This window comes from Sus scrofa, chromosome 6 (genome assembly GCF_054392235.1).
Source record: "Sus scrofa isolate SSC_HxYL_T2T_F1_AM1 chromosome 6, Sscrofa_HxYL_maternal_Yorkshire_Landrace_v2.0, whole genome shotgun sequence".
NCBI lineage: Eukaryota > Metazoa > Chordata > Mammalia > Artiodactyla > Suidae > Sus > Sus scrofa.
In genome coordinates this window covers 150,197,150-150,213,297 of record NC_139388.1, presented here as the reverse complement: position 1 = coordinate 150,213,297, position 16,148 = coordinate 150,197,150, and the positions used below count along the sequence as shown (strand labels likewise).

At 39.5% G+C, this 16,148-nt stretch overlaps 2 protein-coding genes across 2 annotated transcripts in view; both read right to left on the bottom strand.

Moving 5' to 3' along the window:
• Positions 1-775: 775 nt before the first annotated feature.
• On the bottom strand, positions 776-3,994 carry INSL5 (insulin like 5). Its single transcript, XM_003361720.5, has 2 exons — positions 3,820-3,994; positions 776-1,106 (listed from the first exon to the last, which is right to left on the bottom strand). Exons 1-2 carry the CDS (start codon positions 3,992-3,994, stop codon positions 874-876), a joined length of 408 nt encoding a protein of 135 aa, XP_003361768.1. The 3' UTR covers positions 776-873.
• A 10,286-nt stretch (positions 3,995-14,280) lies between these two features.
• Positions 14,281-16,148, bottom strand: part of DNAI4 (dynein axonemal intermediate chain 4) — a 75,675-nt gene continuing 73,807 nt past the window's right edge. The window contains exon 17 of the mRNA XM_021096495.2: positions 14,281-15,564. Coding sequence (XP_020952154.2) covers positions 15,502-15,564 — 63 coding nt within the window. The 3' untranslated portion in view covers positions 14,281-15,501. The remainder of the gene's footprint in view (positions 15,565-16,148) is intronic.

Genomic DNA, 16,148 nt, shown 5'->3' with positions numbered 1-16,148 from the left:
GAAAAGGAAAAAAAAAAAAAAAAAAATCCCACTGGGGACCTGGCTGACAGAGTTAGAAATAGACGCATAGTTTTGTGATATCTTATTTTATCTTTTTTCTGTTTGAAGACATCCAGTGGTGACACAATGACGTGGCACTCTGTGTTTCAGTTTCTCAACCTCCAGAATGAGAATAGACTGTCCTTTTTATCTCAGCAGTAGGAAGGAAAGACATAGGCAGGAGCTTAGATACCTAAGCGTTTTCTGGGTTTTGGCTATTGATGGGCCCTCTTTGATACATATGTACACCCAGCTATTCTCAAGCAGAATCTTGAAGGCTGTATGAAATTAGGGAACATGGGTTGAGCACTCTAAGAATTTTTGAGAAAAGCGCTTTGTTTCAATTCTTACCACTTGACTCTGACTCAAGGTTTAAATTTGCAGTAATGTTATACAGCAACCCCAAAGTTAAGCGTGGATACTTATTTCTTGATGATGAGATCATTGTTTTTATTTTCTTGTAATGCTTATTTTTACAGTTTTTCTACCAGCAGAATTTTTTGTTCACCGTTTTAAAGTTATTTAAAATTGTTTTGCAAAGGGAAAAAGCACAGTGAGCTTGGTTTATGGCATTTTTTTATTGCAACTCTGCACAGCATTTGAAATTTCAAAGGATCAGTTAAAATTTGAAAAGAACAGTGCATGCACCTTGGCAAAGGGAGAAAATAGACTTCGTTGTGGTTTTAGCCATTCACCCACAACATTCAGGAACGAAGGACTGCCTACCCCAAAAGCCATGACTTTAAAGGCACAACATTGTCCTGGGAAGTAAAACACTGTGATTCAACATGTGCTAAATTAAAGCTCTGCCACCCCTGGGGATTGGCTCTTGTCCTAACAAAGAGTACTCAAGTCAGACATGGAACAGCCCTCAGTGCAGCACGATGTCTGTAAGTCTTGTCTTGACATCACCGAATGCTTCTTTGACCTCCAAAGCCCTTCCGTGGGCAGCTGTTCACTCTGGAGAATTTCCTCCCCAGAAGAATCCATCTTTGGAAGGTTTTGTGCTGGGCTTTCTTCAGAAATCTCATGCTCATTGGGCAGCTGGAAGTGGTTTCCTCTCTCAACTGTATGGGAGGGAAAAAAAACAATACTCTCGTAGACGGCTCTGACAAAGGCAGCAACCAAATTCTACTTGGGGGGAAGTGCATTGGATTTCTGAAATGACACGGAATCCTGCAGATGATTTTTGTTGTAATGTTGGCCTGGGGTTTCAGAGAGAGTAGATATTTTAGGGAGAACTCCCTCATCTCCACCTTCCTCATTTTACAGAGGAGGAAATGGGGGTGCAGAGAGGAGGAGTGACAGAACCAGTGTCGCTTGGCTAGTTAGCATCCAGGGCGGCGCTTGACTTCTGTTTCCTGGCTACCTCTGCGCAGTGACCAGCAGCTTCCAAAGGTATTCGTTACATGCTATCAACCAAAAGTAATCAAATAAAAAGGAACCCTGGGTTACCCTGCAAAGCTGATCCGTGGAGAAAGTAGAGATTGGAACCTCTTTGTCTGAAAATTCAAAGTGGGCCCCATTGTTTTTATCAGCATCATTCTCAAAGTCCGTGTATGAGCCTGTCTCATTTTAACGTCATTCAAACTAACTTATCAGCACCTTAGCACACTGGCAAGTACCAGAAAACAGCTACATGGATGAGTTCTGATTGGTGAACCCGTAATGGATCAAATAAATAATACATGGGAAATACTCTGAAGACCTGTGAAAGGCTAAATAAACTGTATTATCAAGTCAGTGGTGTCAAAAGTGATAGCCTTATACAGACATCCATTCCACTGCCCCCGTTTTAAAGCTATTCCATGTGTATTTTTCCTCGTGTGTTTTGATTTGCTAGTCCAGAGATTGATAAATTATGGTAAATCTAGTAAATTAGGTTTACTCCCTTGAGATTAAAAATGCTTACTGTTGATTAACATCTAGTAACTATGAACCTCTCGTTATTAAAATGCAAATGGTACGTTCATAAGTTTTCAAGACATTAGCCCCCCGAAATATGAAAATTCTGGGTCATTTTCCAGAATCTTTTTGTTTACCAAAGTTATTTTAAACCAAATTAAAACTTGTGAAGCTTCTGTGTCATATACGTGACTGTAACATATATTATGTAAGTATGTTTTTCTTTTTTGCTTTTTATTATAAAACATAAACACAAGTGATCATTAAAATAGAATCTTCAATAAATTCTACCTCGCCCTTTAATACAGGATTAACGGCAGAGGCTTACTTTCTAAGTTGCTTGAATTGGAAAATGAAGAAATGCAGTAAGGGTGGTTCCCTCACTGTTTCTGAAACACTCCCAACTTCCAAATTCTGATCAGACCATTCCTACTGCCAGCCCACTCATAACTCCCAAATCTTATGTATCCTTAAGGCCTCTGTCTTAAACCACCACCTAATGGTGCTGCCATTTATTACCACACACTACCGCCAATGTTTCCACACCTGAGACGGTATAGAATAAGCAAAAGACCTCGGCTCTTGAACCCAGAAAGCCTGGTTTGCCTATTAATCACCCTGCTTGGAGTTCCCGTCATGGCTCAGTGGTTAATGAATCCGACTAGGAACCATGAGGTTGTGGGTTCGATCCCTGGTCTTGCTCAGTGGGTTAACAATCCAGCGCTGCCATGAGCTGTGGTGTAGGTTGCAGACATGGCTCAGATCTGGCGTTGCTGTGGCTCTGGCATAGGCTGGTGGCTACAGCCCCGATTCGACCCCTAGCCTAGGAACCTCAACATGCCATGGGAGCGGCCCTAGAAAAGACAGAAAGTCAAAAAAACAAAACAAAAACAAAAACACAACACACTGCTTACCAGCTGGGTGAACAATTTGGGGCACGATAAAATGATAAATGGTGGTACGGTAACTTCAAAGGATCCTTATCAGACGGTTGAGCGAAATGTTGCATATGACACTGCTTGGCACGTAATATATAAGCTCCATAAAAGTTTCCATCCCTCCATTCTTTTTCTCTCCCCTTCTTCAGCTGTACCCAAGGCATAAGGAAATTCCCGGGCCAGGGATCAAACCTGAGTCGGAAGAGCAACCTACGCCACTGCTGCCTTAGCAAAGAATCCTTAACACTGCACCAAGCTGGGGATCAAACCGGCGTCCCACCGAGACAAGCCAGATCATTAACGCACTTTGACACAGCGGGAACTCCTTTCCTTCCATTCTGGTTGAGCATCTGCCTGAATACCAACTTAGTATATTCTATAATTATCTACATGTAAAGATCTTGCTGCTCCAGCCTGTCCCTTGAAATCCCTTGCTTCTCTCTGACGATCCTCCAGCACCTGCTGTAGAAGCTGAGCTCATCAAAGTAGTTGTGCGATTGAATAATTTCAAGCTGCGGACTAAAGAAAACAAGGTCCTTATTTGTTGGTGGTGGTGAGGTTTTGGTTTATTTGTTTTGCTTTGTTTGCTTTTTAGGGACACACCCACAGCATATGGAAGCTCCTAGGCTAGGGGTTGAATCCAAGCTGCAGCTGTGGGCCTATGCTGCAGCTCACGGCAACGCCTGATCCCCAACCCACTGAGCGAGCCAAGGGATCAAACCCGTATCTTCATGGACACTAGTCAGATTCATTTCTGCTACCCTGCAGTGGGAACTCCAGTCCTTGTTTTTTGAAAGGTAGCAAGCTTACTTCTTTCCCAAGACAAGGTTCTTTCAATAATTGCTATAAAGTGGCTTAGCAGTAACTAGAGAAACAGTTATGAAAACAAGCCTTAAAAAATAATAGGAAATGAGGGAGTCATATGAGGTCACGTTACCTTGCTGGACTTGGGGGAGGCCCCCCAGCTGCCTTCGCCACCTGGAGGTGGCACAGATGTAGATGACTGTTCGGATGTACTCCAGCCCACAGAGCTTCTTGTGTTTTTCGCTCCTCACTTCCGCGATGGCGAGCAGGACAGAGAAGAGAAATAAAGTAAAAATGAAACCCCTCATTTTGCTGAGGATTGACTGAGCGTCTGATAATGGTGAATAGTGTCAAATCAAGTTTTGAAGTTGCCCTCGCACTCTCGGCCAATTTATACTAACTTTCCTGACATTTTATTGGTCAATACCTCATTTTAACAGTATTTGCTAAGCACATACAGGACACCATGAAGTTTTGAAAGTGAGCTTTTATGATTATGTCTAGTTAGTCAGTCACTGCTGATCACCGTGACTTACTGTTCGCTTCATCCGTGAGACAGTTAACAGGATGCTGTCTTGGAAGACATCGTGGTAAACGTGGACTTTGAAAGTAGACAAGCATGAGTTTCACTTACTGAGTGACATAGGGCAAGTTTTAAACATTTTAAGCCTCGGTAATCATGTCAATAGGATGGAAAAAAAACTCTCTCATAAGGGTTTTATAAGTACTGAAAACACCATCTATTTCAAAGCAATGAAAAAGCACACTTAAGGCAGTCCTCATGTTTGGGGGCTTGAATTCTGGTTCTCCACTTATCAGATCTAAAACCTTAAGATGTTAACATCCCCAAGCATCCTACTCGGTAAAATTGTGCTGATGATAGTAACTACTTCCTAGAGATAATGAGATGTGTGTCCTGCTTGACAAAGTCAAGTCAATAATTATTGATTGGCTTCTTCCAATACCACCTGGACAAAGCAGAGAGATGACTTTCCTTTAGAAATCAGGAGAATTTCTCCAACTAGAATCTTCCTTGTTATCCTTCATCCTATTACTTAGGTATGGCTTTATCAATGCATATTTTTATAAGAGAAAGCTGAATCCATAATCTCAAACAAATAAATAATGAAATTTCTCTTCCAGTAAACCCTCTCCTAGTTCTTGCAAAGCTTCTACCTAAGCTGAAAATTCTAAAGTTTGAGATCTCAAAGAATTACTCTCTCACCTTTTAGCAAAGTAGACAAATAATTATTTTGTTGATCTCCGATAAATCACTTGAGCCTGTGACTCAAGATCACTTCACCCACGATATTTGTGACATCATCGTCCTTCTGTAGGGAAGATAGAAAACGGAACATGGAGTTCCCGTCGTGGCGCAGTGGTTAACGAATCCGACTAGGAACCATGAGGTCGCGGGTTCGGTCCCTGCCCTTGCTCAGTGGGTTAACGATCCGGCGTTGCCGTGAGCTGTGGTGTAGGTTGCAGACCGGCTCGGATCCCGCGTTGCTGTGGCTCTGGCGTAGGCCGGTGGCTACAGCTCCGATTTGACCCCTAGCCTGGGAACCTCCATATGCCGCGGGAGCAGCCCAAGAAATAGCAACAACAACAACAAAAGACAAAAGACAAAAAGACAAAAAAAAAAAACAAAAACAAAAAAAAAAACAAAAAAAAAAGAAAACGGAACAGAATAATCTATGCTGTCTTTGAAAGCATCTCTAATTATACATCTAACAATAGACATATTATTTCAAAGAATTGATGCTTTCTTAATCTATCTGGCTATAGTATGGATAATGGATGAAGGGGGAGCAAGATATGGAGCAAGAGAAACAGAGAAAGGCTTTTGCGATAATTCTCATGAGATATGATGGTAGCCTAAACTAAGGTCATTGTACAGAGGATGAGCATATGGGCATTCAGAAAACGGAAGGGCTTGGTACTGCTTGGTCCTCAGGGGTAAGGAGGAGAGAGTAACCAAAAGTGGTACTTAGGTTTCCGGCTTGCACAGCTGGGAGATAGGGTGCTCCTTTGCTAAGAAAGCACCAAAGGAGCAGCAGTTGTTTGGATATCAGATAGAACTCCCTTATCTTTTGATGGGTCAAAACTGTAGGTGAATTTGTGTTATTTATCAACTTGAGAGAGGCATTGCCTGATGAAATCTAGCACACTCACAACACCAGCAATTGTTTAGCCATTTATTACCAGGCTCTTTCCCTTATTTGGAGACTTATACTACTCAACTTGATAATGCCAGTTTTAACGCAGCATTGCGGTAAAGCTGTGATCAGTGACTATGGGGTAGGCTTCTGCAAAACCTAGGAGAGAAGAATTCAACCCAGGAGTGACCCCCCCACCTTAGATGTTAGATACACTCTGTTATCTCTGAACCCTGCTACCACCCTTACTTGACCTCCCAAGGCTCAAAATAGTCCCCTCTTCTGCCAGCTCTTAAGGTCTCATCAGGGCTTTTGTTAATCTGGGATGCAGATGAGAGGCCCGGAAGACCTGACCTCAGCCTGTGACCAAGTGGAAGCAAATGAATCCATCATGTCAGTCTTCCAGATGAAACAGCTGTTACCAGCGAAAGCTGTGGAGCCTCAAATTTAGGGGCTTTGTTTCCCCTCTCTGTGAAAGAGAGTTGGATTGAATTACTTAAGAACTCCATTAAACCTGAAATTTGAAGTCTTGCTATAATTGTCTGATTCTGTTATTCCCACCTCAAAAACGTTCAGTGGCTCAGCGTTACCAGAAGAATAAAATCCAAACAAGCTCTCTACTCAGGTGTCCAAATATCACTCCTTCAACAGACTTCTACCGGAGAGGATAATCCAAGTGAAAATTAATCTTTCCATCTTTTGACCAACAAGAGTTTGTTGCTTACACCTCTAACTGGAGCCCTTAGTTTCTTTGATTTGAGGTTAACACAACCTTTTCTCCTCATCTAGTCTATGACTCAGGTTACTATCTGAATGGCTTTGAACATGTAATGTCTTCTCTGAGGTTTAGTTTCCTCATCTGTGAAGAGATAAGAATCTGCCTTTTATGTTGTCATGAAGAGGGAATGAGTTCACATAAAGGAAGCACTTAGCATGATATAATAAGCTAATATATATAGCATGCTTAATATATGCTCAATAAATTAATGATGTCATATACAAGAGATGAGAATATGTAATTTTCAGTTGCTGTGCGCCACTATGAATGTCTTTGATGTACAACTCTCAATCCCAGAAGTAGCCATAAGTTTGCTCTGCTCTAAGTCTTTTGTCTTTCCTTTCTTCTTTTATTCTTTCCTTTCCTTCTTCTTTCCTCTCCTCTTTCCACTTATTTCCTCTTTAGAAAGAAGTTTTAAAAAGACAGAAGCTTAGAGTACTGTTTCTTAAAGTATGGTCTTCATGACATGAGTCTTCACAGATAATCTTTGGGAAAAAAACCTTTCCCCAAACAATAGTCCCTTTCTTGGATATTAATAATGCATATTAACATAGTAAAGGCTCAAGGACCTACAGTTAGGAAACTTCTTTAATTCACTCTTTCCCAAACTCATTTGGCCCTAGAAATTCTTCCACCATGAAACTGATAATACCTGGTAGAGTCATCAGTTTCTGGATTAGATAAGTTTCTAGTTCCAAGGAAAGAGTATTGTTATATTTCTCTGCTCTTTAAAGTTGAAATAATACCATTTGCAGCAACATGGATGTGACTAGATATTATCATACTAAGTGAGGTTAGAAAGAGAAAGGCAAGGAGTTCCTGTCGTGGGGCAGTGGTTAACGAATCCCACTAGGAACCATGAGGTTTCGGGTTCGATCCCTGCCCTTGTTCAGTGGGTTAACGATCTGGTGTTGCCCTGAGCTGTGGTGTGGGTCACAGACGCGGCTCGGATTCTGTGTTGCTGTGGCTCTGGCATACGCCAGCAGCTACAGCCCCCATTAGACCCCTAGCCTGGGAACCTCCATATGCTGCGGGAGTGGCCCAAGAAAATGGCAAAAAGACAAAAAAAAAAAAATAATAGTAAGAGAAAGGCAAATACCATATGATATTAATCATATGTGAAAACTAAAATATGGCACAAATGAACCTATATACAAAACAGTCTCAGAAATAGAGAAGAGATACATGGTTACTAAGGGGGGAGAGGGGAGGGAGTGAGATGGATGGAGAATTTGGGGTAAGTGTATGCAAATTATTGTAGCTGGAGTGGATAAGCAATGAGGTCCTGCTCTATAGCATAGGGAACTGTATCCAATCTCCTGGGATAGACCAAAATAGAAAAGAATATAAGAAAAGGAATGTATGTGTGTATATGTATTTATGTGTGTGTGTGTGTGTGTGTGACTGGGTCACTTTGCTGAACAGCAGAAATTGGCACAATATTGTAAATCAACAATAATAAAAAAATTAATATTTTTTAAAAAAAGACAAAAAATCAAGTTGTGTGTGGTCATGAGACTTTTTTAGCAGATAAAATGTGAGTGAGAAATAAATCCTTATCATTTAAAGCCACTGAAATTTGGCCATTACCAGTTGTAGCAACATAGTGACTTATTCTGACTGGTATAATTAGCTTAAAGCTATTTATATTTTATAGATGTCGAGAATGTTTATATAACCCAAAGCAAAGTAAGATGAATTATTTGGCCTCAATTATTAATTATTTGGTATTAATTACCATGTGCTTAATATGATTGATTATGGGAAAGTCCACAATTAACATGAACCAAAATTCCAAATTAACAACCAGACAGCAGAGTCAGGAAACATTTCATCTATATACTGCTTACCAAACAACTATGGCCACAGGAATGCCTAATAGATGGTATTAAGGGAAGACTGGTATAAGAATTGTAAGTACTGCAGCATTAGATTTGGGGAAGCTTATCTCAGTTCTGCCATTTAACATCTATGTGACCTTAGGAAATATTTAGGGTCTTTGAATCTCAGTTTCTTCATGTGTAAAATGTAGATAGTAATACTGACTTCGTTAGGGTGGTGGTCAGGATGAAATTATGAAAGAGTGCTAATTAAGAGCCTCTAGCACAAAAGGACCTTTCCATAGATGGATCATTGATGATAATGAATGACAGTAATTCTACTAAATATTACACTGTACCATAGTGGCCTTTGTATTAGAACACTAGTATTTTAGTATTACCACTCTAGTTTCGAGCTACGAGAGCTTGAGAAAGTAATTTAACCTGTATTCGATTTTATAATTTGTAATGTGAAAAAATATCACAGGAGTGAATGAAGTAATGTGAATTATAGCAGTGATAAATTATAAAGCATAATATATATAACTATTTTATGGTAATGAGGATTATGAGATCACTGTATAAATTCGTTCTCAAACACTAATTTTTTTTTATTACCTTGTGTGTGTGTGTGTCTGTGTGTATTTTCTAGGGCCGTACCTGCGGCATATGGAGGTTCCCAGGCTAGGGGTCCAGTCGGAGCTGCAGCTGCCAGCCTATGCCAGAGCCACAGCAACGCAGGATCTGAGCCGTGTCTGCAACCTACACCACAGCTCATGGCAACGCCAGATCCTTAACCCACTCAGCGAGGCCAGGGATCAAACCCACAACCTCATGGTTCCTAGTGGGATTCATTAACCACTAAGCCATGACGGGAACTCCTGTTTTTATTACTTTTTAACGCAGAGTTAGCACTACTCATTCTTGACTAATATTCATACTTGCTGCTTTTAGAGGATGTTTTCATAGCACAACCATTCGCCCACCTATTCCTGTGGGGCATTTGCAAGTCTCATCAGTTCTACCTTCTAAATTCCCCTGTGTTGGAGTTCCCGTCGTGGCGCAGTGGTTAACGAATCATTAACGACTAGGAACCATGAGGTTGCGGGTTCGATCCCTGCCCTTGCTCAGTGGGTTAACGATCCGGCGTTGCCGTGAGCTGTGGTGTAGGTTGCAGACGCGGCTCGGATCCCGCGTTGCTGTGGCTCTGGCATGGGCTGGCAGCTACAGCTCCGATTCGACCCCTAGCCTGGGAAACTCCATATGCCACGGGAGCGGCCCAAGAAATAGCAAAAAGACAAAAAAAAAAAAAAAAAAAAAAAAAAAAAAAAAAGGATCTAAATTCCCCTGTGGTCCACCTACTGCTTTCTGTCCCTCTGCCATGATCTCAGCTTTCGTTTACACTACTGTAGTGGACTCTCCCTTGGCTCTATATCTCTCATCAATCCATTCTCCACACTGCTACCAGAATGTTCTTTCTAAAACATGTGATGATTACCCACCTTGAAAACTTTTCAATGATATCCTATTGCCTTCAAAAAAAAAAAAAAATGAAAATTCCCTTCAGATGGACTAAAAGACTTTTCAAGGTCTTGATATCTCAAACTCTAAATGGTCCGCCTATCCCAAACATCTCAGAGTCTTTTGAAAAGTTCATGTTCTCTTTCTCTCTAGGCCTTTCAACAGGATTCTCCACCTAAAACTCCTTTCCTCCCCTCTCTAAAACTGGCTAATTTCTACTGTACATGTAGTTACAAAATCGGTGTTGAAATACCATTAATCTAGATAACTTTGCACAATTTTATGGATTAGTTTTTCTTACCATTCATTTGGTGATTTTTAAAATGCCCTATCTTTAAGAATTAAATGAACAGCTAAAAATGTTTCTATTAATAATCTTAGAAACAATAATATTTAAAGCTGAATTTTATACAGAGAAGCTATTTTCTTTTTCTGTTTTGTTATTTTTAGAAATCTGTTAAAAACAGTAATAAAACATGTAATAATTTAGAAAATTTAATGAAACAATTATCAGGGAGTGTTGATGTAAAATCGCTAAAGAATCCTGGGATCCTTTGTTCCTCCTGGTTGAATGGCATCATAGTGTTTAAAAGCTGGCTTATCCAAAGAAAATACAGACTCGATGAAAGTACATTTTTCATGAGTTTTTCTGGACGCTACATAAATGTCTCAGCAATTTAAAAAAAAATCAGTGCTCATTTTATAAGGTTCATAACCATGTTTTTATATGTTCCAACTTAATGGGCATGTTCTGCTTTTCATTTAACCCGGGAATTAGTTTCACGTAAACTGTTAGCCTTTTAGTTTTATCACCACCTGGGTATGCCAACCTAAGCAAATGAAGGCTAATAGCCTAGTAAATGTTCTATGGATCTGAGGGTGGATTTGAACATTGTATTAAATCCTGAACAAACAAGACATGAAGCCCAGATGCTGCATAAAGGAACAAATGAGGTCATAAGTACAGTCTGTATTTCCCGCAGGAGGAGTGAGGCCTTGGCAAGGACCCAGCCAGATGCTAAGGGCTAAGGAGCTCTGGGACCAAGAAGTGGGGATGTGGTCTGCGATAATCACACTGAGAACTACTATTTTTGAGCAGCTGCTTCATACCAGACTTCTTGCTAAGTGCTTTACATTGGAGGAAAATTGGGCTCCAAGTGGTCACAGATCTCACCAAGCAGCAGTAAGACTCACCTAAAGAAAAATGATGATAGATTTTGGTTTCAGTTTTTGTCTTGCAGGGGAAAATGGATGTTACATTGCTATAAAACAAAAAAGAGCTATGATCTATGTTTAGCAAATTTCAAGGCTCGTTTGGTGTTTTATATGTTTTCCACCATTAACATGTTTTACCCTCTGTGATAGTAAGTTTGTTAGAATATTGAGGAAATCATATTTAAATTATTATTATTATTATTTTGTCTCTTTTAGGGCCACACCCACAGCATATGGTGGTTTCCAGGCTAGGGGTCGAATTGGAGCTACAGCTGCCAGCCTACACCACAGCTACAAAAACACAGGATCCAAGCCATGTCTGCAACCTACAACACAGCTCACGGCAACGCCAGATCCTTAACCCATTGAGCAAGGCCAAGGATCAAGTCTGCATCCTCGTGGATGCTAGTCATATTCATTTCTGCTGAGCCACAATGGGAACTCCCATATTTAAAATATTAGATCATGTTATAATATGGTGTTGGCATGAAGCCAACATTTCTTCCACTAATTTTTTTTTTCTTGGTCTTTTTAGGGCCACACCCACTGTATATGGGATTCCCAAGCTATGGGTCAAATTGGAGCTGTAGCTGCTGGCCTACACCAGAGTCACAGCAACATGGGATCCGAGCCGTGTCTTCGATCTACACCACAGCTCACAGCAACGCCAGATCCTTAACCCACTGAACAAGGCCAGGGATCAAACCTGCGTCCTCATGGATGCTAGTCAGATTCCTTTCCGTTGAGCCACGATAGGAACCTCTCTTCCATCAATTTGGTACTTCATTTATGCAATCAATATTAGTGGTAATAACGTCTTTGTAGAGGTGCTGTTTTAAGTGTCGAACATAGAGTAGTGAGCAAAACACATGATCCCTACTCTCAAGGAGGTCACAGTCTAGGGGAGAAGGCAGACACTGCACGAATGACCACACAAATATTTAGCACAGCAGGTATGAATCTCAATTCAGAAACTCAGGCGTCCAAAAAATATATTTCCTATAATTCGATGTCTAACTCCAAGTCTTCATCAGGTGGCAGAAACAAAAAGCACACAAAAAGTTAATATCAGTAGCTCTCAGGGTTGGATTTCGTCCATTTCTCAGGACATAATTCTAGCATCTTACTCTGTGCCAAAGGCCTTCTTTTATCAAAATGTTACTTCTTGCTGAGCCATTAATCAGTCTCAGTGGCCTGGCTGCTTCTGCCCATCACTCCTTCCATGGAGAATGTTTTTTTTTTTTTTTTGAGGTTGACTGTGGTCCTAGGTCTTCCTACTTCCTGAACTTTTTTTTAGCAGTGGGACATTCTGCTTCCGTTCGTGGATCCGCGGGCCTCTTTCCCTCATTCCCCTCCCCATCCAGCCCTCAGAAACTTCATTCACATTTCCCTTCATGTTCAAGACACTTGGAACACATTTAGCCTGACTGGGTGGTAGGTCCTGTAGGAGGGAGCTCCAAAAGGGCTCTCCGGAGAAAATGAGATATGAACTAAGGTCCGAGGCTGAGTGAAGAGGTAACACATCGAAGGGAGTGAGGCGAGGGTTCCCAGCAGAAGGGATCCATGTGGCAGGGGGGAAAAAAGCTGAGAAAAACTAAGTTACAAGCTTTATTATTTATGGATAAAACGGTATTTTTAGAAGAAACTATACTCTTATGTTTTGATGTATGAGACCTTAGCAAACTAAACATGAGCCGTGTACCACACAATAGTAGAAAATGTATAAGAACTGTTCAAAGCCTTGGGTTTGAGTTCAAGCCTGACCAGTTACCAGCTCTATGGTCTGTGGCAAATTATACCACCTCTTTAAATCCTAAATCTATTATTTGGAAAAATAGAGGTTATGATAATAAAACAACCACTTGCCCCATGTGTCTCATCAGCTTGCTCTAAGGGTATAATGTGATAATGGACTTAAAGGCATTTTGCAAACTGCAAAGAACCTTATGTCCCTCGTTGATAGTGTTGCTAACAATCTATTCACAGACCAGTTTTCATTTTCTTTTAGAGAGACTCTTATTGAGACAAAGTAGCAAGTACTAAGTGTTCTACTTCTCATTTGTAATTGTATGTCACTACGCAGAGGGGAACCCAATGAACACACTAAACGTGATACACAACTATATACTAGTGAATGCAGTCTTCTTTCTCCACAGAAATTGGAAGAGCAGCTAACAATTTCCTCTCAGATGCTAGTAATTTCTCCAAGAGAGATGCCTGGTAGGGAATGACCAAATGAAATAATGAAAAAACCAGCATAAAATAGGAGCCTAGAGTTAGCCCAGTCATCACCGTCTCCTTAGGTCCATAACCAGCCCATTGGTATTGCGTGTGTGTGTGTGTGTGTGTGTAAAGAGAAAATGAAATGGCTAACAGCTGATCAGAATTCTCATTCCGTTCCTAAAACTTCATACGTGATATGCCATAAGGTAATGAAAATGTAAATAATAATGAGGTACTGCTACATACCTATTGGAACAGCCAAAATTTGGAACACCAATAATATCATGGCTAGTGAGGATATGGAACAATGGAAACTCTCAAATATTATTGCTGGTAAGAATGAAAAAAAAAATGGTACAGCCACTTTGGAAGACAGTTCAGGGCTTTGTTTTTTGTTTTTGCTTTTTTTCCCCACAAAACTAAACATTATCTTGCTATATGACCCAGCAATCACACTCATTGGCATTTTCTCAAAGGAGCTGAAAACTTACTCCACATAAAAACCTGTACATGGATGCTTATAGCTAGTTAATTCATAATTGTCAAAATTTTGAAGCAACCAAAATGTCCTTCAGTAGGTAAATGACAAACTGTGATACATCCGGACAATGAAATATTATTCAGCCCTAAAGAGGAATAAGCTATAAAGCCATGAGCAAACATGGAAGAACCTTAAATTCATATTACTAAATGAAGGAAGCCAATCTGAAAAGGCTACATATTGTATGATTCCATCTGATGGAATATGTTCAGTTTAGGATCAGTTGCCCAGGACCAAAGGAGAATAAAAGAGCTTAATTTTTCATGTAGTCCTGATGAGCTATGAGAGTAGAATATGTGAAAATAAAATTTTAAAGATCAAAAATAAATAAAAAAGACAATTTTTCAATTAAATTGTTTTTATTTTGTTACACAAAGTGTTATGGAAAATCTAAAACTTTTAAAACGACAAAGAAAAGAATGAGTGACTTACATCAGTAGAAAATGTATAATCCTTACAACCTGACCTAAGCTTTCAGTTCACCTAAACATGCCCTGCTTTTGTTTAAAGGATGGCTCCAAAGGATGGAGATTGTGAAGAAATGGATACTTGTAACAGGTAGTTTATCCACTGGTGCACAAATTCCATTCTCAGTTTTCAATATGCATTATTTTTCAGATAGTTGAGTGAGTTTCAAGTCCCTTATCCTCTCCTCTCCACTGAGAATGCCTGATAGAACTGGCTATACTGTCCTATTGTCTCAGTTAACAAACTCCAGGACTTGGGAAAAATAAACACCATGGAACAGACTCTTGGCAACCAACACTTGGAGGAGCTGCTGCCTCCCACTTCTCCTCCTTCCACAAGCTTGCTCTAGAACCCTTCACAAAATAACATTCCATTGCAAACTATATAGATCAGGGACTTTCTATTTTCTCTCTGGGCCTACTTAAGTCTGGCCTTAAAAATCCAGGGAAGATTCCGAACATGCAGAGGAGGGTGCCCTGATGTGTCCCAGATGAATTCTTCCCACTGAATTGAGAATGTGATAGCTGCTAGTCAAACAAAGCAATTCTGACATTGCTGTCATGTCTTTTGCTTGTTAGGTTGTCTAAGTTCTATAGCTTCAGCTTTCAGGTCTAAGAGGATTAAATTCCTATTTAAAATTGGGTATGTGAATCCAATATTCTCATAATACTAACACTTACATAATTCATAAACCCTGGAAAACAGAGCTCGGAAAGCAGAAGATTTAGAAGTATACAGAACTTAGTCTTAATAAAGATTCTGATTTAAATAATTCTAATAATTTCCAAACTTGCTTTTGAAGGAATAACAATTTTCTAACCTATATGTATATGGACATTTTATAAGTATACATATAGAGAAAGAACAGAAATAGATTTCAAAAAATTAGGAAAAGCTCAACAAAATTGTTACAATTAGCTTAAATCACAAATTAATCACATTTCTCTGAAATAAAAGTTCATTAAATTTACATTAAGTTTAGACAGAAGTTATACATCAAATATTGTTTTCTGTAATCAAAAGCCTAGATTACTGCATACAAACCAGACAACTGGATATTAAACGCTGCTCTTTTAAACAACAAAAAAAGATACTACTGATGATGAATTATACTTTGATTTGATTTGGGCCCGAGCAAAGTATCTATTATATCTCCCTGAAAAGAAAAAAAAAATCACATAATCACAATGCAATAAAATACAAATTAAGAGGTAATGTTGTCTTTAAAATGCCATTTAAAATTTATAAGGTAGTGATACACATATAAAGGGCGTCCAATAAGATTGTAAAAAGGAAACAAACCAAGGTAAGTTTAAATAATAACATTTGCTTCCTAGTACCAACCTGCTCTTTCCTATGACAGACTCTCTCAATGAAGTTTGATAAACAATTTTATAAGGATTCAGTAAAGAGACAATTTTGGTGACTCCTGTTTAGCCTTAATACTTAAAACTGTTTTCTCTGCTGTAAAACAACGTCTAGTCTTACTAACATCTTAAGCTCTTTGCTGATCTGTAGTGTTTGATTTCAAGAGAGTAAAGTAGCTGAATTTCTTGGTGGATTTTGTATTTCATAATAATTTATGAATTATTAATCAAATTTAACAATGATGATCTTAGTACTAAAGGGATAAATAATCATATGTAAGAGAATGAGACCAAAGATGGAAGGTGAGTCTTTAAGAAAGACATAGTGAAAAGATGGGAACTGGAGCAGAAGACTAGAATTTTCTCTATCACA

Bases quoted from the DNA above. Each gene is read 5' to 3' on its own strand.
- INSL5 (XM_003361720.5), bottom strand. From the start codon at position 3,994: ATGAGGGGTTTCATTTTTACTTTATTTCTCTTCTCTGTCCTGCTCGCC. The intron at 1,107-3,819 runs GTAACGTGACCT...CCTCCCATACAG, and splicing joins CCTCCCCCAAGTCCAGCAAG to TTGAGAGAGGAAACCACTTC.